The following is a 25,254-nucleotide window of genomic DNA, read 5'->3' on the forward strand; positions in this document are numbered from 1 at the left end:
AAATAAAATTTGTATCAAATACAATGTGCAGTTATTTTAAAATTAAAAAAACAAAAGTTAACAAAAATGTTCAATTTTTTATTTTTTCAAACAAAACAAAAACAAAAACAAAATTGAACATGATAAATAAAAATAAAAACTAAAGGCTGTGTCAAAGAACCCCTAAGTGTGCTATTCAGTTGTAGAAAAGAAGCCTTATTTTCTAAAATGTAGGAAATAAAAATTTAGAAATCATGGTCAAATCAGAGAATTTTCTAGATAAAAAATAAAAGACTTCATTTTTCAATTTTTCACATTTATACCACGAGAGATTTCCCGGCGTTCCAAATAGGAAAAATAAGAATTTTAAAATTGACTAATAATATTAGAAATATCAACAATATTAGGGTTATAAAAAGTGAAAACATCAACAAATAGTAAATTTGACTAATAATCATGGTTGTCAAAGGCACGAGGAGACCATGCACAAGGTTGGGGGAGAGCTTTATGCATGCAAGGTGCACATTTATTCAAATTGCTTATAAAATACTTATATACCAATATTTTCAATATGGGCCTATAAAGAGGTAACAAATTCATAAAATCATGAATGAGAATATGCTATAATAACAACTAATTTTATTATAGAAGAATAATTAGTTTTTTTTTTGCAATTAGTTTCTTCTAATTGAAAAAATAAATTATAAGAAAGAAAAAAACTGCAACATAATGGACTGAAAAAAATATTTAGAGAAAAATAATTAGTTTTGTCTAATTGCAAAAGAAATTAGAAGAAAAAAATAACAGCAGAACACACAGTGAAAAATAATTAGTTTCTTAAAAAATAAACTATTAGAAAGGAAAAAATAAACCATTTTTGCTAATTAAAAAAATCAAACTTTTGAAAAAAATATATATATAGAAGTTACTGAAAACAAAGAAATAGAAAAGAAAAGCAAATGACTAGAAGGGAAAAAAAAAAAAATCAAACTTCTAAAATTGAAAGATGCAAGCTACCATGTGATCTCACAGAAATAACAAAGAGCTAGAAAGAAACAACAGAAATATTCAATGCATAAAAAACCTCACACAAGGAGCACTGAAAAACAACAACAAAAAAAGAACAGAAGGAATTACAAAATAGGTGTTGGATGCTGGTCAGCTGCCACCAGTAAGGCTTCCGGAGGAAAGAGGTAGCCGAATCACGTGCACACATGTGCCAGCTACACTAATATCAAGAAACTAAATCTATGATACGAAACAAAGGTAGAGTGTTTCAGTTAAAACAAAAACAAGCTTCTTTAGACAAAAGGTGCATGAGGCTCACGTGTGAGAGTCACACACCTCATGCACCTTAGCAGCGTCTTCTGAATGGGGCTGCACCTCCATAGTGTAGAGGCGCACAGAACTTATCTTCTGTAGGCTTCTCCCCTAGACACACCTTTGTCAACTATGTTAATAATAACTAGTATAGAGATTAACAATAACAATATCAATATGATAAAATTACAAAAAAAATTAAAATATGTAATTAATAGATTAAATGATTATCATTAATATTGTAATTAGTAATATTGTGAATACTGTGTTGGTAATATTAATCTTATATTATCAATCTAAATTATTCATAATTTTAACATTAAAATATTATTAATAAATTACTATTATCATCATATGAACAATATTGTAGACATTATATTGATTGTATTAATGTGATAATAGCAATATAATTATTATTATGTCCATATTATAATAATATTACTAAGGACAAGATATATATATATCCTTCCCCTCCCCATGAGATCCCAACTTTTTTTCCTCATCCCCATTAAGCTTTTTTCTGTCTTTGAATCTTCAACCTAGCAAAAATAAATAAATAAATAAATAAAACAACTGAAAACAGATTTAATATTACCATTTTTAACAGTTTTTGAAATAAGAAAATAGTTCTCCACATTTGAAAATAGTAACACTTTCCCAAAATTTTTTATAGAAAAGGAAAATTAGAGAGTAAGTACAAAATTGGAGATAAAAAACTGAAAATATTTTCTGTAACTAAACAACCCCTAAAGTTTCTATTATATTCATTCCAAATCCAGCAAAAACAGAAATCTTAAAAAACCAATTAAAATGAGTTCAGATTTATTAAATACTCCTACAGTATCCAAATGGAAACAAATGGGATTGTGAATTGTTCAACATCCCACAGAACCTATAAAAAGTTTAGTATTACTAGGAAAAGGTAAAAATACCTGGTCAGAGCATCAAGTACCACCACAGCAATTCCTCTATTATCACTCCTCCCAGTTTTTGGTTGATTTTCCCCTTTTGTTGTGATATCATCATAAAAAGCCCTTGCTGTTAGCTTCACTAACCTACAACAGCAAGAATCCCATACCCATTGCCAACAACATAATCAAAATCAAATAGCAGCACAACACAGAACAAATTTGAATCAAATACTTAATATACCGGTTGAATGGTTCGATGCTCATGCTGTGGGAATTAATCTCTGCACATAACCATAAAGAAAATCTGCAAAATTTGGTGAGAACTGCATCAACACAGAGAACCACTGATGAGCTCTGACGAAATGCTATAAATTTGATTTTGCACACTCTCCCCTACCTCAACCAAAAAAGAATATCAGCAGAAAAAACATTTGACTGACAAAATATAACAAAACCTTTTAATTGGGGATCCAGCCACCAAATAATGAGTGGGGAATGATAACGGTGTCCAGCATCTATGCAACAATTCCCAGAATTACCACTTATCTCTGTTTTTCAATCTGCAGGGAGAGAGATCATAGAAGATATGAATTAGGATCAGGCCTCAATTCCAACTGGATGTCAAGCACATATTTTAAATCTCAATTTATGTTTTGGACCAGAGCTTTTAGAAATTGAAATCAAGGGTGCCTAAAACATCATTCCGGCTGTTAAACCTTATCAATCTTGTTCCTATCATTTGAAATCATTTTTATAGCTCAAATCAGCCTCTCACTAACAAGAAAGAAACCTAGAGGTCACACACCACTGCTACATTTATACCAAGCATATATCAAACAAGTAAAAAATTCTATATAGAATTTCTAAGGACCAGAGCGAGGAAAGCGCATGCGCGTGCGAGAGAGAGAGAGAGAGTCATACCTAGTCAACGATGGAGGGAAGTAATCCACGAGACAACTCTAAATAAATCTTGTTTGCAAAGAAGCATTTATCATGCTTTCTATTTCACACAGAATTATTTGTTGGACATGTAAAATTGACATAACTGCAGGGCAATGCTTAATTTTTAAATCCATCTTCATTCCACAAATCCTACCTTCAATACGATCTGACTAGAATATGGAACTGTGAATGCAAGAAACTCCAACACCCTACTACCTTCTTGTTGTGATAAAGGAATATCTTCTATTTTTTCTTGACCATTCAGCTATAGTTGAAACAGTAAGACCAACAAAAATTAGCCTCAAATGGCACTAGATGTACTACCTTGTGATGCCCGTAGACTTTTTTTGCACTAGTTGTATTACCTTTTGAAGTAAAGCTTCTAGTCTTTTGAAGAGCTTTGCACTCTCAGACAAGTATGCCATATACAACTTCCAAAGACTGAACAATATGGTCTCCTGAGCAAACTTGGCATTTGCAGAGTCTGCTATATACAACTTTTAAATGCTCTAAAGAAAACTACATGTAATCAACAAAATCTCTTAATTACATATAATTTTGAAAGTACCTGTACCTCTTCACATTTGATAACTCTCTGAATCATCTTTTTTTACAAAAGAAACAGAAAGTACATAATCTTACATAGCAGCTTGGAAACAAATGGAAGAGAAAATGCCCTGGCAGCCTCTTTGGTCCTTCATTTCACCCAACTAGAGATTCTATAAATTTTTGAAACTTGGCACACATATTTTTCATCATTTTGGGGGTATATTCCTATTTTTTTAAAACTTTCTAACATTGATTCAAAGACCAAAATCCCCAAGGACTGTCTACTGGAACAATTCCAATTTTAGCAGAGAAACATGCTCTAGCTGGCTACATTGAGCCCTCATTTTACTCCTAGCCAGATTTTTAATTTTTTGAGACTTTTTATCCTTGTTATAAACATTTTTGGGAGTCAACACCTACTTTTTCATTTTTTTTTTCTCAACTGGTAAAAGGATAAAAGGGCCTCTGGAAGTAGCTGCTAGAAACAGCCTCTTCAAAAAACATGGAAATATAGGTTTCTCCCTCAATTGGCTATCAATCACGGCTTAAATGATTTTTCTTTACTCTGAATATTTGCATGCTACTTCTCCAGGGCCTTTAGGTTGCATCCCCATTTTCCAGATTTTCCAAAAATGTTTTGAGCCTTCAAAAGCTCCTTGTACAATCTAGGCTTCCATAGAATTTGTTTATTATGCCAAAATGCCCAAATCAAACATGATATAAACCAAACAAATGATTTTTCCTTAATACAAAACCTTACTTGCAACTCTAAAATGATTTTGGGAATCAGATGCTATTTTTACAATTTTTTCTCAAGTCATCAAAGCTGCTTTTTGGATGTATGCCTTGCTAAAGCTCATTTTGAACTAAAACTCCCTCTCATGTTGCAAAAACCTTCAAAACAGGTTTTCTCAATATGAAACTTTAACTCTAAAACAATATCTGAGAGTTGTATGCTATTAGTGTAGATCCTTTCCAAGACTATGCAACCCTTTTTTGATCTATGTTGATGTTTTGCCCGAGTTAGTATGCTGAAAGTTTAGAAGAAATCAGATGAGGCTATGATGATGATCAGATGACAGTTAGTGTGCAGGATATATTTGTAATTAACTGTAAATATTAGGGATAGTTTAGACTTTGTAATAGTCGGTTATGTCCCTAGGTAGGTCTGCCCTTTTAGTTTATAAATATGAGGGAAAGGAGATCTGTTATGATCATCAATCATTAAATCATTTCATTCTCTTGTTCAAGTGCAGTGAGAAAAGAGAGAGAGTTGTGATCAGTATAGTTCTTGGAGTCTTTTGAGAATTGTACTCAAGTTTAAAGAGAGGACGAGTGATTCCTTGTAGAGATTTCTTACATTCTTAAAGAATTGTTCTCTCGATGGAGTTGCTGGATGTAGTGTTATTTCTACAGCATGAACCAAGGTAAATTGGCGTGCAAAGACTTGTGGTTTGATCTTCTGTTCTATTTTAATTCTGTCGATTCTTTTACTTTCTGTTTTGTGCATGTATTGTGATTGATTCGGTGAGTATTGAGTGAGTAATTGGGCTTCGGTTTTAACAATCTGGTATCAGAGCTTAAGTCACTCAATCAAGAACCATCAAGAAACCTTAGAAACTTATAGAATAACTGTCTACCATGGCTTCTGTGGCCCCTGTTGCTCGATAAGATATTGAAAAGTTTGATGGCACTAACGATTTTGGACTTTGGAGGATAAAGATGAAAGCCTTGATGGAAAACCTAGGGTTAAAAGAAGCCTTAGAACCCCAAAAACCATTTCCTAAGTCACTACTAATGAACAAAGATTAGAAGCAAATAATCGCAAGCAAGAAATCTGTGAAAAGGCTTTCAATACCCTAATCTTGAGTCTAGGGGACAAAGTCCCAAGAGAGGTGTCTAAAATGGAAACTGTTGAGGCATTGTGGTCTAAATTAGAAAGCCTATATATGACTAAGTCTCTCATGAGTAGGTTATATTTGAAAGCTAAGTTCTTTACTCTCAAAATGAAAGAAGGGCAAAAGCTCCAAAACCACATTGATGATTTTAACAATTTATGCCTTGATTTGGAAAACTTAAATATATCATATGAAGAGGAGGATAAGGCCCTAATTCTGCTACATTCATTGCCTAAGTCATATGAGCATTTTGCATACATTCTAAAGCATGGTAGGGACACCATATCTTTAGATGATGTTATAAGTGCCCTCAATTCTAAAGATTTGAGGCAGAAAGTAGAAACGAAAAAATCTGTTGGGGACAGTGTTATTAAAGGCCCAAGCCACACAAGGGTCTTGGAGCTTGAGGCACAAGACAAGACGCGAACCTGGTGGTAGGCGCAAGATAATAAAAAAAATAAAATAAAAATATATGTCCTAGTTGAAGAAAAAGGTATAAAATAGGTCATAACTTCTAATAATATTTTAACAAACATGTTATAAAAAAAATATAAAATTCAACATATGCTAACTATGATATTTCCATGCTGGATTTTTTCTCCTACCAGCAGAGCTACTATCAAGATTAGGATTAATAGTGTTGGATGACATTTTAAATTTTTTATTCTTGCAAGATTCACAATATGTCAACAACAATACCACTCTAAAAACCATCTTAAGAAAAACAAAGAGATAATACTCAAACTCCAACAAGTACCAATCATCATGCAAAGTTCTAAACAAACACATAAACACTACAAGTCCACAATCAATAAACACTACAAGTCCACAATCAAGAAAATGATTTCTTTTTTAAAAATGTTATTTTTCTAAGTCTGAAAGATTAGCCCATTATAAGGAGACATATAAGAAAATGTTTTAATTTTGAAAAACTATTTCCCGGTATTTTGATAGCTAATCTTCATTGTTGTTAAAATGATTTTTAATGAATTTTTAAGAAATAGTAGGTATGTATTTTTGGAGTGGTAAAATCGCTAAATCCCAAGTTTGTACTAAAACTAAAATTATATTTTTTTATTATTATGGATTTTGATTTTTTAGATATTTTTATTGAATCCAAATGGGGGGTACTTTCTTATTTACATTTATGTATTAAAGTAAATGGAATGTAAAATATAAATTAAAGAAAATGTAGACATTTACTTAAACTAAAGAAATGTAAATATGTTGTAATGTATACATGCTGGAACCGAGAGAGGGGAGGCTGGAACCGAGAATGGCAGCTAGTTTATTTAAGTATAATTTGAATTAGGATTAGATTTTGATTAAAATATAGCAAGAAATCAATTCCAATTTAATATTTTCTTAAAATCTGAAAACTAATACTGAAATAAACCGGGCGTAGCCTTGGCACGCCTAAGTCCAAGGCTGCACCTGAGGACCTGGGTGCGCCCAAGCGCGTCTAGGCAGATCTCGCCCGCCTAATTTGTTGCTAGGCGCCAGGCTTGCGCCTGGTATCAAGGCGTGCCTAGGCGCGCCTTTAATAACACTGGCTGGGGATACCCTTACAACCAGATATAGATCTAAGAAAAGAGACACTAAGGCTAAGGGGAAGTCTCGATCAAAGTCTAGAAATGGTAAGAAAAACTTTACATGTTTTCACTGCCATGAGGAAGGGCATATAAAGAAAAATTGCCCAAAGAAAAAGCAAGACATTTTAGATAAAGGTAAACCAGAATTCTCAAACTCTATATATGATTTTGACTATGATAGTTCGGATGCTCTTGTGGTATCAAGACATTCGGATAAAAAGGCGTGGGTATTAGATTCCGATTGTTCTTTCCATATGTCACCCCATATAGAATGGTTCTTGAATTATAGAGACATAAGTGGGGGGAAGGTTTTATTAGGAAACAACCAAGAGTGTAGTATAAAGGGAATTGGGGACAATAAGCTTAAGATGTTTGATGGGTCAATTAGGATCCTGTCATCAGTAAGATATGTCCCTGACCTAAAGAGGAATCCGATTTCCCTAGGGAAGCTAGCTAAGAGTGGCTATAATTATAGTGGCCATGGTGATGTTCTCAAGGTAGCTAGAGGATCACTTGTATGTATGAAAGTAGACCTTAAAAATGGAATATTTGTTATGATAGCTTCCCCATTATGTGGGGATGTGGCTATAGGGGAAGATAAGACCTATGAGCACACAAAGCTATGGCATATTAGGATGGCTCGTAGGAGTATCCAATGGCTTAGAAAACTAGTTAGCCAAGGGATTTTAAGCTTCAGTAAGGTAACAGATTTAGACACATGCGAATCATATATCTATGGAAAATCTGTGAAAGTAAAGTTCCCTAAGAAGGCACTCCATACCTCTAAAGGCCCACTTGAATATGTCCATTCGGACTTATGGGGCACTAGTCAAACTCTAACTCATGGTGGAGCAAGGTATTTCCTTTCTATAATAGATGACTACTCTAGAATGGTTTGGGTCATTGTTTTGAAATCCAAAGATAATACCTTTGATGCATTTAAGACCTGAAAAACTTTGATTGAAAACCAAAATGGTGTAAAATTGAAGGTCATTAGGACTGATAACGGCCTCGAATTTTGTAATAAGGAATTCACCTGTCACGGCCCAAGGGTTAATTAGAAGGGCTATGCTATATTTCCTTTACTTTAATTGTTGCATTTATATTCCAGCTATCAATTCTGTTAGAATTAGAAAGGCCATATGTGAGACCTTAGGAAAAGAACAAAATAGTTTGTTGTAACTACTAGAGGAGAGGATGATCTACTGCATTCACACCCACACCAAGCACCTATATGTATTCATCCCATTCCATGGGAGAAGGCATGCAAAAATTTGAATGAAAGAAACTCTCATTTCTCTCTAAGATTTCTCTCCAATCTCCCTCAAGTTTCTTCCCCCTTTCTCTCAATATCTCTCCCTCTTTCTACTGATTTCCCCCTTCCTACAATCCTAATTTCTTCCCCAAATTTCTATCACAACCCTAACTAACCCTAGGGTTGTGACATCACCATATTATGTAAAGAGAATGGTATTCAAAGGCACCTTACTGCCCCCGATAACCCCAAGCAAAATGGGTTAGCCGAGCGCATGAACAGGACCCTCCTTGAGAGGGTGAGATGTATGCTATTTCATGTTAGGCTTCCAAAAACATTTTAGGGAGAGGCACCTTACTGCCCTCGGTCACCTTCATCAACCATAGAGTTTAATAAACCGGTCACCTTCATCAGCCATAGATTTTAAGACACTTTATGAAATGTGGAATAATCATAAGCCAAACCTAAATTATCTAAGGGTGTTTGGGTGTATAACTTATGCTCGAGAAAACAAGGTAAATTAGAACCTAGGGCAAAGACGTGTATGTTTATCGGTTATCCATCATGGGTTAAAGGGTATAAGTTGTGGAATTTAGAAGAAGAAATGCCTAGAACCATGGTAAGTAGAGATATAACCTTTGATGAGAATTCATTTATCGATCAAGACAAAGAGAATTGAGGATAGGAAAGGGAAGGCAAAAGCTATAAACTTTGAACAACAGCAACAAGATGATGTTGTTGTATATGATACTCTCTTGGAACCTATTCAAGACCAGCCAAGTGTTGGTGAAGGATCCTCAAGCCGAAATAGCCTTGACAGATCTATAGATATGAGGGATTCATCAAATTATGATGAAGAACAGCACATGAATAGTCCTGGTTCATCAAGTACAGTAGGAGATTTAATTGAAGAAAGATATGTAGGCAGAGATAGGCCAAGAAGAATCAGTAGGCCACCAGTAAGATATGGTTTCTCTAATTTGGTAGCATATGCACTGCTAAGTGCAAATGAGATGGTTGGAGAAGAGCCTCAGTCCTATGAAAAGGCTGTAAACTCAAAGGAATCTCATAAATGGCAGGCTGCCATGGAAGCTGAGATGGAATCCTTGAGAAAGAATGAGACTTGGGTGTTAGTAGATAGGCCCTTGGGAAAAAGAATAGTAGATTGTAGGTGGTTATGTAAGATAAAAGGAGCTGGAGATAGCCTTAAGCCTATGTATAAAGCTAGGCTAGTAGCAAGGGGTTTTACCCAAGTAGCAAGGGTAGATTTCAACAAAGTGTTCTCTCTGGTTGTGAGACACACTTCCATAAGAATCCTGCTAGCTATGACAGCCCATCTAGACCTTTGCCTAGAGCAAATGGATGTTACCACCGCATTTCTCCAATGCGAGTTAGAAGAAGAAATTCTAATGGATCAACCTAGAGGTTTTGAAATTAGGGAAAAAGAGAACAAGGTTTGCTTGTTGAAAAAGTCCTTAGATGGACTAAAATAGTCTTAAAACAGTCTCCTAAGCAATGGTACAAGAAATTTGATTCTTTTATGATAAGTTAAGGGTATATAAGAAGCTCATTCGATTGTTGTGTCTACCTTAGGCATGTTTCCACTAAAATAGCAATCTACCAATTGTTATATGTAGATGACAGGCTTATAGCAAGTCATTTACCAGCCGAAATCCAAAGTCTAAAGCTGAAACTTAGGTCAGCCTTTGAGATGAAAGAGCTAAGTGAGGCTAAGAAAATTTTAGGAATGGAAACTACTCGGGATAGACATAACAGAATCCTCCAACTATCCCAAAAAGCCTATATAGAGAAAATCATGAGGAAATTTCATATGTTGGATGCAAAAGTAGTAAATATACCCTTTGCATAACATTTCAAGTTATCGCATGCCCAATCTCCATCAAATGAAGAGAACTTAAGAGAAATGGAGAGAATTCTCTATTCTAATGTTGTTGGCAGCCTTATGTATGCTATGGTGTGTTCTAGGCCGGACTTAGCCCATGCCATGAGTGTGGTGAGTAGATTCATGGCTAATCTGGGAAAGGAATATTTGACAGCTGTAAAGTGGGTGTTTAGATACCTAAAGGGGTCAATTAATAAAGTTTTTGTCTATGGTGGAGCTAAGGAATTAGAAGAACCGAGCATTATAGGTTATACTGATGCAGATTATGCATCAGACCTAGATAGGAGAAGATCTACCATCGGCTATGTGTTTCAAATATGGAACTCTACAATTAGTTGGAAGACTAACCTTCAACCGGTTGTGGCATTATCAACCACTGAATCAGTATATATAACTGTAACCAAAGCTGTTAAAGAGTCATTGTGGTTGAAAGGTTTGGTTAGTGAGCTAGAAAATAATGTGAAGGTTATTCTAAAGTCTAACAACCAAAGCGCTATACACTTAGCTAAAAATCAAAGCCACCATGAGAGGACTAAACATATTGACATTAGGTACCATTTTATAAGAGAAATTCTTGAGAAGGAGATTGATCTTATTAAAGTTGCAAGAAATGCTAATGCAGCTGGCATGTTCACTAAAGTTGTGCCCATGTCCAAATTACATCATTGTTTAAGGTTGTTACAATTTTATGTTGTTTGATTGATCATTTTTCAGGGTATCCAGGGAGAGCAGAATAAGAATGATAAAGTTCCAGGTTTACTCGAGGCAAAATGGTGGAGATTTGTTGATATTTTGCTCTAGTTAGTATGCTAGAAGTTTAGAAGAAATCAGAGGAGACTATGATGATGATCGGATGACAATTAGTGTGCAAGATACATCTATAATTAACTATAAATATTAGGGGTAGTTTAGACTTTGTAATAGTCGATTATGTCCCTAGGTAAGTCTGCCCTTTTAGTTTATAAATATGAGAGCAAGGGGATCTGTTATAATCATCAATTATTAAATAATTTCATTCTCTTGTTCGAGTGCAGTGAGAAAAGAGAGAGAGCTGTGATCAGTATAGCTTTTTGAGTCTTTTGAGAATTGTACTCGAATGAAAAGAGAGGGCGAGTGATTCCTTGCACAGATTTCTTACATTCTTAGTGAATTGTTCTCTCGGTGGAGTTGCTGGATGTAGTGCCAATTCTATGGAATGAACTAGGGTAAATCAACGTGCAAAGACTTGTGGTTTGATCTTCTGTTCAATTTTAATTGTGTCGATTCTTTTACTTTCTATTTTGTGCATGTATTGTGATTGATTCGGTGAGTATTGAGTGAGTAATTAGGCTTCGGTTTTAACAGTCTATAACCACTTTTGGCATGAAACTGTTTTGAAACTTTTCATCTACTAACTTTTTAGTAGGAATATGAATGAGTCGAGATGAGGGCACGGATTGTCATCTTTGTCCCCAAATCCAAATCTAAACTTGATCAAGGGTAGAACCCTAACCCTATCCCCACAGGAGGATCCCTACAAGGAACCCATTCCCTAATTTACCTACCTAAACCCACCCTGAACTAAATACATTTGAAACTTTACCCGAACATGTAATCAAAATCAAAATAATAAGAAATTGCAACATCTTAATTAAGATATCTATAATTAAGATTAAAACATCTAACAAAAATTATGATTGCAAAAATTAGACCTTAAAATAAAAACGATGTAGTTTTAATGTATTTCAATCCTTGACAAACTTAATAAAAACTTGCTAAAAAGTTGAAATATAAATAATGGAATTCAAAATGTTAATATCTAAATAATGCATAATATAGATGTTGGTTTTGATTTCGTTGTAATCGTTGTAAATCTCTGTAAATCCATTGTGTATCATTTTAGTTGATTGACTAGGGTGAAGCCCTGCCGTGATTAGAATCTGTTTTGAATATGAACACGTATATGCTATCTCGCGTATTTTGTGTGTGTGTTGTGTTTTTGCAGTTCATTTCATTTTTGTTCTATTTCATTTTCTTGGATCTTGGTACTGTCATGGATGTGTGTGGATTGATCACAAGTTTAACAAGTGGTATCAGAGCCACTCGAGGGACTCAAGATCCCGATCGCATCTCTAAAGATCCAAAGCAGATCAAGATCAGAGAATCACGAAGGCGGAACGAAGGCAATCGAAAGAACAGAAGGTCACAACACACAAGGAGATCAATGTCATGAACCTAGGGTTCATAACAGGCTGAAATGGACAATCGGAAAGATCCAATTGAATTAAGGTCAAGAGCAGAATGTATTAGAGGGAAAACTGAAGAAGAATCGGGGAGAAATTAGAGAGAATTGAGGGAGAGCAGAAGAGAGAAATGAGAGGGAGATTTGAGAGAATTCTTAGAGAGAGAATGAGAGTTTTCAATTATCAATTCAAGCATATCTTCTCCTCTTACAATGGGGCATTTATATAGGCACAGTAGCTAGTTAACTAATCTCTAACAACCTCCTAACAGCACATGGGCATTTATATAGGTATAGTAGCAAGTTAACTAATCTCTAACAACCTCCTAACAGCACCCATGTGCTTCTAACAACTTGTAAAAATATCCTAACAACCCATTACAATCCTATTACAATAATACCCTTCTATTATTCCTTGGGTCATGACAATCAGAGACTACAATTGGCTTCCGACTCTGTAAGTGCATCATATCCTTTTGTGCCCTAACCTCTCATTGTGTTCTTGAGTGCGATTGTGTTGGTTTATTTTCACTTCTTTAGTTTCAATTTTGGTTATCTCTCTCGTTTTTTGTTACTATCATTGTTGTTTCCGTTTACTGTCGCGTTTCTTTGTGGTTTATTGCAAGATTCATTGGGGATTGAAGTGCAATTACTCCCTGTTGTAAGTGTGAATCACTTGATTGTGTGGGAGAAATTGGTGAGGTTGATTGCGTGTTATTGCTCGGTGTATTTGGAGCATTGTAATCTGATCTTTGTACTATTCTTGAGATTTTCTTTGAAACCTAGTTAGGGTTATAAGGATTTCAACAAGATTTTTTCTTATTCCCGATCCACTTTTTTTGTTGATTCCTTTTCTTTTGCTATTCGTGTTCCATGTACGTCGTTCGTCTAGTGTTGTTCTTGTTCCATTTTTCGGTTTTTTTTTTTCGATTATGTGTTGTTGTTGTTTCTTTGTTGTTCCTTGCAAGAACCAAACCAAAGATGGCACCTATAAAAGTGGAGCTCGAAAAGTTTGACGGCCACAGGGACTTCCACATGTGTCAAAAAAAGATGAAGGTCGTGTTGGTCCAACACCGATGTACGAAGGCCTTGACAGAATGAAAGGAAGGAAAGAAAGAAAAGGAGACACCAAAGGCAATGACTGATCAGGAGAGGCAAGACATGGACAAACTAGCGTTCAGCCTCCTTATACTCAATCTCTCCGACAATGTCCCTAGGCAAGTAAATGAAGAAGAAATTGCAACAAATATATGGTCTAAACTAGAATCCCTTTACAAGACCAAGTCCTTTTCAAATAAAATATATCTTAAAGAACAGCTTTTGGGTTTTAAGATGGATCCTTCAAAAACCTTAGAAGAAAATTTAGATGATTTCAAAGTTATCACCACAAAGTTAGCAAATATAGATGAGAAAATTTCTGATGAAAACAAGCAATTATCCTATTAAATTCTCTGCCAGATGAATATAAAGACATGAAAACTGCAATCAAATATGGTAGGAATTCCCCTACATTAGATGATGTCTTAGTGGCTTTAAAGTCTAGGGATTTAGACGTCAAGAAAGATAGTAAATTAAATTTTGGTGTAGGCCTTCATGTTAAAGGGAAACCTGATCGTAATCCTTAATTTAGAGGTAAGAGCGTGTCTAGATCTCAACCTAGGAGCAGAGGAAATTTAAGGGCAGTGACTTGTTGGTTTTGTAAGAAAGAAGGCCATCTTAGAAAAAATTGTCCTTCAAAACAAAAGGATTATAGGCAAGAAAATGTAAATCTCTCATATGGATATGAGAGTGGAGAAGGGCTAACCATTTTAGAAGATTTGGCATAAAAGATTAGGGCGCATAGGTTTAAGAGGGCTACAAGAGTTAAGCAAGTAAGGCATTTTGGATTTCAAAAGGGATTACTAATCTAGAGTTTTGTGAATCCTGTGTTATGGGTAAATCCCATAGTGCAGTTTGCTTCCTCTGTTTTTTGGGTTCTCCCCCGGTTCCCTTCCCTCTTTCTAGGGCCCAATATTTTCTTTCTTTGTTGATGATTATTCTAGAAAGATTTGGGTATACTTCCTTAGGTATAAAAGTGAAGCTTTTGAGAAATTTAAGGAATGAAAATCTTAGTTGAATATCAAACAGGAAAGAGGATTAAAGTTTTAAGAAATGATAATCGGCCTAGAAATTAATATGCCTAATCTCATAGAATTAGGCAAACCTAAACAAACTGATAATTTTCAATTTTGAGGTGGAAATGTGTAAATCTCAAGGTGGAACCTTAGGAAATACCATGTCTAATGATAGCCCTAGTATCAGCTCTGATGCCCTGATCATAGTAGGCTCGATAGAGTTAGATGATCTTGTTGCCTTTAGTGAGGCCTATAATCGCTAAGTTTATCCCAAGTCATAAGTTTGAGCAAGCATTATTTTTGCTCAATGTGCTCCCGTCGTAGCTGGGAGAGTTACAGGGTATCTATTCAAATCCAACATCAATCCATTCTTGAATCAAGGTGGAATTTGTTGATTTGTGATTCAAAATAAATTGATAAATCTTCATTTGGATGTTACTTCATTTGCATGTGGGTCATGTGGCATTTGGCTTTATTATTATCTTGATTAGCTGGATAAATTGTGGACCGTTGATCATCATTTTAAAACCCTTGATCCAAGGGCTGCTATCAAAAGCCCCTTTGTATATAAGGTTTCTTGGTTGTTAAGAGTGTTGTCTCGAGTAATCCAGATTATTGGCAATAAGAATGAATCAGAATTTAGAGGATATAAATAGGCAGTGACCAACTTATCTATAGAATTAAGATGGGGGTTAAAACCGATAATGTCTATACTGGTTATAAGGTTCCTGGAAGTTAACGTCATATCTTCTATAAATAGGATAGTGGTCTAGGCATAGGCGATGTATCATTCTCACGAGAAAGTGAAAGAGGAAAGATTGTGTAATAGAATAGTCCTTTGTAATCTTGAAGGCTTGTAATCGTGAGGGACTGTACTAATCGCATTTTGGTAATCAAAAGAAGACTGCTCTCAGGAGGTTTTAGAGGCTGGATATAGGGTTGTCCTAAGGGGCAATCTGAACCAGGATAAAGGCTTTGTGTTCTTCTGTGGTTTGATTTAATTTCTGTCAATTTTCATTCTAGTTTTCTTTCATATCGATTTGATCTTTGTATTCGTTCAAACTATGAGTGTGTGCACTTGTGAGGTAGTGAATTTCGTCTAAATAAACTAATTCTAAGTGTTCCCAAGATAACATTGGCATTCCAATCAAAATAATGCACACGATCAGAAGCTCATTACGCGCGCGCGAGAGAGAGAGAGAGAGAAGCTGTAGCGGACGAAATTGGAGATCCAACACGACAATCAGGTACTAGTACTGTTCTTGCATGATTTTTTCATGGGATTAAGAGTGTAAGATGTGTAGATGATTTTATTTGAGAGTGTTGTAATCACTAGTTCTTTTAGCGTTGTAATCTCTCGGTTTGTATCATCTTCTTGGTTTTGATTGTTGTAATCGTTGTAAATCTCTATGAATCCATTGTCTATCATTCTAGTGAATTGACTAAGGTAAAGCCCTGTCATGATTAGGATTTGTTTTGGATCTAAACACATATATGTTGTCTCACGTGTTCTGTGTGTGTGTTGTGTTTTTGTGGTTCATTTCATTTTTGTTCTATTTCATTTTCTTGGATCTTGGTACTGTCACGGATGTGTGTGGATTGATCATAGGTTTAACAATAGATATACAAGTTCAAGTTCAGGGCAGATACAAATGGCCCTCCCTACTTTTTAGTATGTAAAGCCCCTCAAACTTTTTTATTTTTTACTTGCAACTTTGGCAAAACTTTTCCTACCCATTGAGGGGTGACTTGACCATTTTCAGCAGAAAAATTCTCCCAAAAAACGAAAATGATGGTCTAGACCCCTTGGACCTAAATGAGCAATTTAATGGCATTCCTGCTGTGGTGTTCACAACTGATTCAAAGTTGCTGGTGCAAAAAGAAAAAGGCAAAAAAATTACCTAAACAGGAATGTCAAGAATGTCCAAACAGCTATGTTAAACAATCATTTCCTATCTCTAAGACAAGCAATAGAGCATGCACAACATCCTGAGATCTGGTAATCTGCACATGAGCTTGTTCAAAATTGATTCACATTCTCATTCTTGGCCCCATCCCTGTATCCATCCCATATAGGTATTTCACTAACCCACCCACCCCCCCCCCAAAAAAAAAAAAAAAACAATCCCCATACCACGTGGGTAATGGGTACCCATAGCCTGTAGTTTTCATTCAAAGAAATTTATAGTTTAAATATAACAAATTTTTTAGGTGATTTTTTAGTTTCATTTACTGATTATAGAGAATCAAGTAACCAATCTAATATAATTTCTATCACAAAATGAAGGCAAGAAGAAAAACCATCAATGACTTGAAAAACCAGCAAGAATTTACCAAAAAAATTCAGAGACCAAGCCAGCAGTTGGGTTCATATTGATTTCAGAATGCCAAGGGAATTGGGCAGATGGTGGGTTCATATTAATTTCAGAAAATGTGCTTTCAACGAGAGAATGCTTTGAATCAGTAATAATCCACCAAAAAAATCCCGACAACAATATACTAACTCCACCAAAACAAAGAAAACAAGATATGCGTAGGGACGGCAAGAACGGATATGAACAGAGGTTAAGGCTCCAAAGAAAGTTTCTTAGCACTCACAGAAAAGAGAATAACAACGGAGAATGACAGGACTGACAAACAGCTCCACCCCATGGTGAAGGACCGATGAACAAATAAACCGAAGAGAGAAGCGATGGCAGATCAACAAACAACACCAGCTTATGTTTGGGGTTTTGGCTTCTAATCAATAATCGATTTGGAAGAAAGGCAAAGGCAACAGGTGTTTAGGGTTTCGATTTCAGGTAGTGTATCTGTTTAGGGGTTGGGTAACCTATTGAGAGAAATCAACACCGATAACAAATTTTCAGTGTCTTTATTCACATAATAACAAAACTGGAAAATAATAACATCAACAATAACCAAAGGCCCATATAAATTCCAGACCATGCACTGCTTGATAAAAGAGGGTACAGGTAGGGTTGCAAGCTCGGCTCGGCAAATCTGAGCTCAGGCTCGAGCTCGGTTAACATAGTCCAAACTCGAGCTCGGCTTGAGCTTGGCTCGGGCTCGACTCGTCAATTCAGTTGACGAGACGAGCCTGGGCTCGCCACCATGCTCGAGCTCGGGGTCGAGTTCGAAGGAACAGAAGATTTCACAGTAGGACATTTCAGCTTTCTTAGGGTTTCTAAGGAACAAAACAGGATCAAATTCTGTGTCGAATCAAACACACACTGTCCAAAAAGATTGAGGAACACTTGCACAAATGACGAGCAGTTGATTACACATAATAAATTGAAGATTAATGGAAGAGAAGTGTTACCAATGTGCAGAGTGGACGGATTGAAGAAGAAGAAACCTCTCTCTCTTTCTCTCTCTGAGACGGCGAGGCGGCGAGAGGAGCGACGCAGCGGCGAGTCGGCGAGGCGGCGAAGAGTACGACGGGGATAACTGCCTTCGGCTGAGCGACCAACGTCGCTTCACTGGAAATCACAATCGGCAGAATGGGGGAGGAAATCACAGGTTGACAACACAACTGGGTCAAATTGGCCCCTAAATTTTGGGCAATGTGATTTCTTAATAATGTAAATTAATAACGGTAATTGAAAAGTTTTATAATTAAATATATTATAATATAATTCTTATTTTTTTTTATGATCATACAAATAGATCTTCTTAATTGTGAAACTATTAGAAAAACTTTATAAACAAATATATAATTGTTATTAAATTAATACATGGTGTAGTGAAAATAATTTAATTTATTTTTAATATATCAAGCAAAATAGGCTAATAAAATTTAATTTGTATTGGTAAATGTTTGTATGTTAAATAATATATTTATAAAATATATATCTAATATATTATATATACATATATTATTATATTTAATTACAAACTTCTAATCGAGTTTGTTCCGAGCCAGCTTGCGAGCTAATGAGCAAATTTTTACTAAGATTAAAGTCGACTTATTTATCTTAATGAACGAACTTAAACGAATTTTTATTGAACTGAGTCCGAACGATTCGGCTCATTTATAACCCTAGATACGAGTACTAAAGTGTTACAGGTAAATAAAATGAAAAATAAAAATATAAAATAAATTAATCATCAGTTTAGCTAACAACATAATTGAGAGAAACTCATTCACACATTTCCAATAAAGAGAGATTTGGAAAGTGATAGAAAGAGAAGAGGGACTAGGGTTTCTAAATGTATGAACTTATTGTTGTTGTATAAACTAAGTGTCGATGAATGGGAGATAAAAAGACAAGAAGTTGATTGCACAACGAAGAATGGTTGTAATTTTAAAATGCAAATCACGCTCAAAACTTTCGAAGTTTAGTAAAAAAATACAAAATCTCTTGAGTTATTATAAATGACAGATAACTCTTTTATTTGAGTAAACTCACTTAAAAATAGGTCAAACAAAACCTATCTTTTTTTATGCCTATGTCAATCTAGAGAGCTCCAATTTTGAACTTTGAAGTAGTGGGTTTGATTTTCAGCAAATCTTACCCACCTACGTAGAGTTCAAACAATTTCAGATTGAAATTTGAAATTCTTGAAATGTCACGAATCCAAAAATTATGAGTGTGACCAACATTGATTTCAATGCTAGGATGACCCTAACCCTTTAGACCAGCAAGTCACTTATTCCAAGTTATCCATCATATTACCAAATACAATTGATATAATATAAAACCAATATCCAACATCAAAATTACATTTAAATCCAATTGTCTTAACTAGAACAAAAATGCATTTAACAATGAGAAAAATAAATTCAATTATTTTAATGAGAACAAAAATTCATTTAACTATAAGAAAAATAAATGCAAAATTTGAGATTTGCCTCTAGATGCCAGCATATCCACATGGAGCATGTCTAAGAGGAAGATATACCCAAAACTCATCATGACGCTAACCGACTTAACCAAACGCACTACTTCAATGGGATAAAACCTAAAAAAATGTTAAATATAATTATATGGACCCACAAGTAACAAAAGGATGCCATGACCACTACGAATAAATGTAAAATACATGTCATTTGTAACAATTAACAAAAAAAGGTGTGCGTATCATCTGCAACCAAACTACCGCGTATAAAATATTCCATTAGTCAACTCGATCAAATTTCCATTTTCACAAAGGAGTATATAACAAAACTCTTTAAACGACAATTACTCATAACCACATATAAAACATAAATGTAACACTCTAAAATAAAATAAAGTAATTTTAAAAATTTTAAGAATTTTTTAAGTGATTATGAAGCAGTTTAGAAAACTAAAAGTTAGTGTAATAAATCGAATCTACTAAAGGGAGTACTCCAAAACTCAGATCCTTAGAAAAAAGACATGACATTGACGAGCATCTCGAGACGAAATTTATGACTGAAATAAATTAAAATGAAGACAATTTTAGGTACAATTAAAATTTAGTCCGAAAAATTGAATAATAGTAAGGGACTTTCAAAAAATTAACAGAACCTTGAGAGGGATTCGATTTTATATAACAATCAACCCTGATGACAATAGGACAAAAACATACATATTAAATAACTTTAAGTTATTAATTTTAAGATTTTAGTATTTTAATAAAAAAAATTAATATTTGAAGATGTAATTGCAATGTGCAAAGGTTAAAGTGAGATTAAGAACCTAATTTATAGATTTATATGTAATTTTTATAATTTTAATTATATAATAAATTATGTGTAAATATATATATACATGTGAGTGTATATACAGAGAAACTATGGGTGGGTATATCTGAGATACAATGGGCTATCTTGGTGCCCAAGGCTCGTGTGTGTGTGTGTGTGTGTATGGGAGGAAATGAAGAATTAGGGAGAGCAGGGATCGAGTGAGAAAGATAGCTGGCCGGTCGATGGTTGGTTAGAGGTGGCTGGTGGCAGTTGAAGGCGCTGATCAGCCTGAAGCGGCAACGGCGAAGCAGTGGCCAGTAGTAGAGGCGACCAATGGCAGCGGCCGTGCAACACCTAGGGGCAGCCAGCGACGCCATCGATGGCCGGAGGCCATGGAAGCAGCTACAAGCTGTTGTGCAGCTACGGCCTTGACAGTGATATCGAGCAAGGGCGACAGTGACGGCGGAGCTATGTGACTGATGGAGGCCCGCAGTGGCGTGCGATGGCGCACGATAGCTGTGGGCAGCGGAGCCAGGCAGCAGCGGCCGGCGGTGGCGTGTGCAGTGGCTGGGCGTGAGTAAGAAGAAGAAGAAGAAGAAGAAGAAGAAGAAGAAATAAAGAAGAAAGATAAAAAAATGAGAAAATTTGGGAAAAAGGAAAAAATGGTTAGAATTTTTTTTAATATTATTCCTGAGACTCAAGGTGCGTACCGAAAACTCAAGAGTGCATTTTGGGTGCAAGGTTGAAGATAAGAAAGTAACGCTAGCATAGACATTTTATCATTTTGTATTTCGATTTTGTTAAGATATAAAAATTTAATTATCTTCAATTATTTTCATGTTATTGAGTATGTGGAAATGAGCCAATGATTAATTATCTTCAATTATTTTCATGATATTGAGTATGTGGAAATAAGCCAATGATTAATTATCTTCAATTATTTTCATGATATTGAGTATGTGGAAATGAGCCAATGATTCGTTGAATAAATGGCTATGGGATTATTAAGGAAAATAGAGGAAAAGTAAATAAAATATTGAATTTCTTGAATAAATTTGATGGGTAGGAAACATCAGGGCATTAAATGATAGGATCATTAGAAATTGTCACAAATTTCGAGAGTTAACGAGAATTTTAAGGTGAGCGATTTTTCCTAACTTGAAATGACTTTATGTAAGAGTTATTTTCCAAAATAATATGCAAATATTTTAATTGTCATGTGTTATGATATCTCATACATTTAGAAATGCATTCATATAATGTGTTGTGAGGCATATGTACATTCCTAATATTTCTTGGAATGCATCGCACATGGAATTATGATATTGTTAATCTATCATGGATGTTTGAAGCACATCACGTCTTTTGAAATAGGGTCGCATAAATGATAATTAGCATGAAATGAAAGATGATGCATTTTGCACTTGACATGTCATGCATGAAATTTTATTAAATAAAATCTCACTTAGATGATTCAACATCTAACTTGGACTATGCTCCTAGATATTCAAACTTTCCAGTTGGGGCTTGCAGCGAAGATAAGGAAATGGTTGAGATGTAATGACACAAGATGTTGTGGGTTTAGCAGGTTGTCCCTGTATTTTGCTTATTCATGAAGATTCGAATAAGTTTTAGGCATATTAAGAAACTTATGTTCCATTTCACGAATAGTCTTGCAAAATAAAATAATGTTATGTAATACGAATTATATTTGAGAAATGATCAAATAATACCGTTATGATTTTATGCTATTTTGAGGTTTGATCCTTAGTTTATGTTTATGATTATTCTTATTCGAGACAAATGAATGATCGTTCGGAATTTTGAGAGTTTTGTGTTATGTTGGAATAATCTAATCTAGAATTTCCTAAATTATAATACGTTTGAAAAAGTGAGGGATTACAATAAAGGATTAAGACAACGTATTAACACATTTAATAGATGCAAGAGATTGGGGTCTCTAAACATATTATACATTCATTGTACCATGGCTCACAAATCCCTCTTGTAAGTGTTGTAAGCATTTAGGGTTTTCATTAAATAATTTCACATGCAACTATAGATAACATTATGCTTTAGAACCATTGGATTCAAAAAGTTGTTAAGCAAATGCAAATAACACAGTAAAAACATCATACACAACTTTCAAAGTTCTTTGTTTATCATCTTGATGGATTTAAAATAAATTTTCATCTACGAAAACAATAGTTCACTTAGCAAAAGACATATTAAACAAAAGAGACATTTTTATATGAGTTCAAATAAGCAATTGAACACAATATAAGACGTAAATTTTTCACAACTAACAAAAGTACATGCATAGCAAGTAAAATAATTCACCTAGCAAAGTCATTTCTAGGCTAACTCTTTACTACTTTATTTAAATCTTTCAAAATCATCAGAATGACACTGTATCATAATCAAAACACATTGGTTTATCAGTAATCACAAAATCAAGGAGCACATATGCAATCGAACTAGGTAAAGCAGGATTAGGATGATAGAGCAATTAAGTCTAGATCATTACGAACTCATCTTCTTAAGTTTGCAATTCTCATATTGAAATTATCATGTATATTTATTATATACTTGTAGCATATTTTGTTTGGATTGCTTGAAAATTTTGTCCATATATTCACTAAATTCAAGTGGTGGGTTAAGGATTAATGCAAAATTGTCAAAAGTTTAAAGTCCAATTCATAATTTCAAAAAATTAAGGGCTAATTCATAATTTTCAAAACTTATGGGCAAACTCACAATCTTATAAACTTATGGGCCCGTATTTAGAATTTTAAAAACCTTAAGCCCCACATTATCTTCTAAAATACCTTAAAACCCTAAAACTTAATTAGCATAATACCCAAATGGCCCATTTGTTGGAAAACAAAAAAAATACAACCATGGTGACGTCAATATTGGCGGCCGATGTTTTAGATTATCAGAACATATTATTGGATTCCCCAAATCGTGGTGCCTAACATATCCACAAATTAAAGTAATCCAACCCTCCAACTTGCATAGACCTAAAATTAATTTTCGATTATCATATTGTCACCGACCAACATAGGCCAGTGATTCTAACAATGGGGATCGATCATTGGATTATCTGAACTGCAATGGTTCATATATCCAAAAATCAAATCACTTTAATAGTTAGATTTTTCTAGATATATAAGTTATTTTTTTTATCACAAAATCTCGTTTTTGGTATCGCACCATTGATCACCATCCATGACAAATTTTAACGATCAAAATGGCCTATCAAAATCACCTTAACTTTGGAACCCACGTATCCAAAAATTAAAATGATTTAAAAGTTGAATCTTTGTGTATACATACTTATTGATCTAGAAACTAAAAAGTCGCTAGAAACCTTTCCAACGACACTTGAAAATGACCATGGCAAAGGTAGTTGTGGCCTAAGGTAGTGGTCAGAGTTGGTAATTTTGTTGGGGTCGATGGTAGTATTCGTCGTAGAATGAGATATTGCAAAATGGAACAAGGCTAGTTTGATGACTAGGTTTTGGTGGGGAATAGATCAAAACATATTATGTGCTTATTTCCAAAATTATTTTGAGCACCCCAAATCATTTCTAATTTCTTTTTACCTTCAACTAGTTTTTTTTAGAGATTCCTTTAAATCCAAATTTTGTTTAAATAGATTTTTTTCATCAATAAAAACCTTTTTCTCACTAATCCAATATTTTTTTTATTCTTTTAATGAATTCACTTCTTCATCTAATGTTTTTAATTTCTTCTTTAGAGCATTATTTTTCAAACTAATTTTCTCAAACTCACTCATAACATTATTAAATGCATCATGTAATTCATTAAGAGTATAATTAGCAATTGCAATATTAGAATGGGAAGTTACCTCTTTTTCTATATTAGTCACGAGGCATAGGTTGGCCATTTCCATATCTTGGGATTCATCACTTGAAAAGAAGGCATTCTCACTCCATATTGTTAAAGCTTTCTTCTTCACTTTCTTATCTTTAGTCTTCAACAAAGGACATTCAGTCCTTACATGACCAACTTATTGCACTCATAATATCAAATTTCTTTAAAATTATCTTCTTTTTGTTCTTTGTCTTTCTTAAAGTTTCTTATTTAATTAAATCTACCCCTTTTCATAAATCTACTAAATCTCCTAGCAAGCATAACAAAATCCTCACATTTACTATTTTGAGAATCTTGGTCTTCTTTCTCTACTTTAATTGCAACATTTTCATTTTTCTTTGACTTATCTATATCGTTTATTTTTATCATAATTTCATGAGTCATTAATGATCCTAATAAATCATCAAATGATAAAATATCTAAATTTTTGGATTCAATTATAGCTATAAGTTTAAGATCCCAAGCTCTAGGAAGATTTCTTAGAACTTTTCTTATTTTTTCACTATTTGTGTAGGTTTTCCCTAAAGACTCTAGACCTGTGACTATATCATTAAACCTAGTAAACATCTCCTTTATATATTCATTTTCTTTCATAGAAAATAACTCATAATCATAAATAAGTAAATTGATTTTTGTTTTTTTTTTATCTGCTTGGTACTTTCATGTGTTACCTCTAGTTTGTCCTATATTTCCTCTGCGATTTTGCAAGTTGATATGCAATTGAATTTTTTGGGGCAAAAGAGCACAAATCAAGGTATTCATTACCTTTGCGTTGATCTCCATATTCCTCTTTTCCTCTACCATCCAAGTATGCATTTCTCCTCATCGACCAATTTAACTTCCTTCTTGATAACTTGCATAATGCTGGAATCCCACATGAGATAAATTTACATTCTTTTCTTCAAACAGTTATAGTTTGTACAATCAAACGAGGGTGAACGAGTAGTGCTTTGACCCTTAAATTGCGATGAACTAGCAAAGTGTGCCATGTGTAGATCTTTTAGCCTAGGTTCTTAGCCC

General features: G+C 34.3%; 1 protein-coding gene across 2 annotated transcripts in view; it reads right to left on the reverse strand.

Moving 5' to 3' along the window:
- Window positions 1-18,237, reverse strand: part of LOC127806094 (transcription initiation factor IIE subunit alpha-like) — a 58,649-nt gene extending 40,412 nt beyond the window's left edge. The window contains exons 1-4 of one of the 2 annotated variants that reach the window (XM_052343108.1): window positions 18,004-18,237; window positions 2,666-2,770; window positions 2,452-2,533; window positions 2,232-2,354 (exon numbers count right to left, since the gene is read on the reverse strand). In XM_052343108.1, coding sequence (XP_052199068.1) covers window positions 2,232-2,354; window positions 2,452-2,474 — 146 coding nt within the window. In that variant the 5' untranslated portion in view covers window positions 2,475-2,533; window positions 2,666-2,770; window positions 18,004-18,237. The remainder of the gene's footprint in view (window positions 1-2,231; window positions 2,355-2,451; window positions 2,534-2,665; window positions 2,771-18,003) is intronic. The other variant, XM_052343107.1, reaches the window with a different exon arrangement.
- Between the last annotated feature and the right edge of the window lie 7,017 nt (window positions 18,238-25,254).

Source organism: Diospyros lotus, chromosome 7, assembly GCF_014633365.1.
Source record: "Diospyros lotus cultivar Yz01 chromosome 7, ASM1463336v1, whole genome shotgun sequence".
Classification (NCBI taxonomy): domain Eukaryota; kingdom Viridiplantae; phylum Streptophyta; class Magnoliopsida; order Ericales; family Ebenaceae; genus Diospyros; species Diospyros lotus.